Raw genomic sequence first — 2,341 nt, 5'->3', positions numbered from 1 at the left:
AGCCTTCACGTACTGAAATGCGGGTGTGTTCCATCAAACAGATAGTTCACAATGTCGTCGTCAGTCCACCATGCACACTAACTAGATTAGGCTGACTGTTTGGTATACCCTGAGAGAAACACGGATAGCTCTTCTACTCTGACTCGCCTATAGTCTATATAGCTTCCCCGACGCTACGCCAGTGATTGAAGTATCTAGAGTAGGACACCGGCGTAGGAACCGGGGGCAAGGGGGGAGTTGGGGATTGCAGTTCTCTCGCTTTCTGTGCTAGTGACTTTTGCAAATTCGTACGGTCTGGCAAGCGAGGTAGTTTTTGCTTAGTCATGATGACATCCATGGTACAGCCCTGCATAAAACAGTGAAATCTGTACAGAAGCTGAACGAATCCATGCACGAGTTCTCTAGTAGATGGTTCTTTGAGGATTAGTCGCGTGCTAGGACACTAGCTGTCTGAGCTTCTGAACTTTCTGTTGACTCTGCTGTATTGATGGACAAATAAAATAACGTGTTTGATTTCCAATGTCATAAAATATTTATGTATATGCATGACATTTACTTACTTTATATGCAGAAATACAACATGCTGTATTTGTGCAATATACAAATGTAGGACATGAATTTATAAACTAAATATGCTAGTTACTACACTTTAGTCACACTCAATAAAATTTGAATACCAAACCAAAGGCAAACTGGAAGATCCCTGCATCCTTACAACTTACAGGCGCGGATGGTCGGAACGTCTTCCCTTCAAGCTTGGTTTGGTTCTTTTGGTTAAGGGGACCTCTCTTGGTTTTCTAAATAATCTGTTCGTACTTTGATGCAAACGATTTTAGGTAAGACTTCGGTTTGCTTTTGAAAAATCAGTTGTAGTTTTTAAATTAAATGCTCTGTTGCTTTCTTGAATATTGACCCATCACAATACAATTTATCCAACTGACAGGATGCATGCATATGATACTATTTATTGTAATCGGTCTGTCTAGTTATGTCTGACACGGAGAACGAAATCAAAGTGGTTGTGTTGTGACATGAAAGAAAATATTAATACATTAATCAATTTATTAATGAGCAAAATAACTAAGTATATACAGGAGTCTAACTATTTGCTATGGCTATCTATGCGTTTTGCAGACAAGTGGATTGCAATTCGAGTTTATCTACTGTAATATACCCGTTGATCACCACGTAAATAGCAATCAACCGCTGCATGTTAAGTATCTCTATGTGGGATACGTCTCATTGTCTTGGATCGATGCTTGTTTCTGTTTTCTTTCTTCGTTTAATATATCTCGCAGTACTTCTAACTGTGCTTTGAAAAGATTTCTTTCATATTGAGATTCGTTACAGATTTTTGAAAGACTTTCCAGTTGCTCGCCAATTCTTTTCCAGTTACAGCGAAGATTAGACGGCCTTGTAGACCAACAACCAGTAATTATTTCTTTCATCTCTTCGCACAAGCGATGGTCCAAGCCAAAGTTGCAATTGTGCTTATTTATCAGCTCCAATTTGGGCCTTGCAGGGTCATTTGTGCGACAAACTTTATCCTTGATATCACCGACAAAACCCCAGTTCACGTCTTCTGTAAAGTTACGTTCTGGACTCTTACGAACCACAATTTCCCAACAGAGAACCGCAAAACTGCATACACGCACAAAACATTTGAACTAAACGCTTTCAACAGTTATAGATTGCCGTGCAGGTTACACATACCTGTAGAAATCAGACCAACGACTAGACGTTTTTTGAATAATCTCTGGTGCTGTGTACCAGTGATAGTTCATACATGTGTGTTGTTTCGGTTTTTGACACGGAGATTTAATCAGACGGTCTTCCTCGTTCGAATTTATGTTTGACCAATCAGCTTCAGTTGACGCCATTGACATTACTTGCTGTATCGAATGCGTTCTAGACGTTCGGCGGATAATCGTTTTGAAACTCCGAAGTCTGCAAGTCGTATCTCTCCCTTAACAGTGACTAGAACGTTGTCTGGTTTTAAGTCACGATGTTGCCAGCATTTCTCATCATCCAAGTATCTCAAAGCCGAGCAAATGCCAATGCAAAAATCTATTTTTGCTTTATCCGTTAAAGGAACAACAAATTTCTTTTGTTCACCATCGTCATTACCACTAGGAGATACAGAGCACCCGCTCTGCGAACACTGGGATTTCCTCTGCAGTCCAACCTGTCTACGAGGCAGCCACTGCTCCGACCAATGTGGAAGGCTATTAACACCATGACGTTCAGCCGTCCGTTTGACTCCTAATGCGTCGTCCTGTATTTGCTCTTGATTACATTTATGAAGAACGTCTGACAAAGATCCCGGTTGAACGAGTTCGGT

At 40.7% G+C, this 2,341-nt stretch overlaps 1 protein-coding gene across 1 annotated transcript; it reads right to left on the bottom strand.

The window, feature by feature from the left end:
* Positions 1-1,037: 1,037 nt before the first annotated feature.
* LOC134184998 (probable serine/threonine-protein kinase roco7) lies at positions 1,038-2,125 on the bottom strand. Its single transcript, XM_062652779.1, has 2 exons — positions 1,714-2,125; positions 1,038-1,641 (listed from the first exon to the last, which is right to left on the bottom strand). The coding sequence occupies exons 1-2, from the start codon at positions 1,884-1,886 to the stop codon at positions 1,224-1,226; spliced, it is 591 nt and encodes a 196-aa protein (XP_062508763.1). The 5' UTR covers positions 1,887-2,125; the 3' UTR covers positions 1,038-1,223.
* Between the last annotated feature and the right edge of the window lie 216 nt (positions 2,126-2,341).

This window comes from Corticium candelabrum, chromosome 9 (genome assembly GCF_963422355.1).
Source record: "Corticium candelabrum chromosome 9, ooCorCand1.1, whole genome shotgun sequence".
NCBI classification, from domain to species: domain Eukaryota; kingdom Metazoa; phylum Porifera; class Homoscleromorpha; order Homosclerophorida; family Plakinidae; genus Corticium; species Corticium candelabrum.
The sequence above is the reverse complement of the archived record's forward strand: the minus strand, read 5'-3'. Positions and strand labels throughout refer to the sequence as shown.

Coding starts and splice junctions, on each gene's coding strand:
- LOC134184998 (XM_062652779.1), bottom strand. CDS start 1,886: ATGTCAATGGCGTCAACTGAAGCTGATTGGTCAAACATAAATTCGAAC. Junction 1,642..1,713: donor CGTTGGTCTGATTTCTACAG/GTATGTGTAACC, acceptor GCGTGTATGCAG/TTTTGCGGTTCTCTGTTGGG.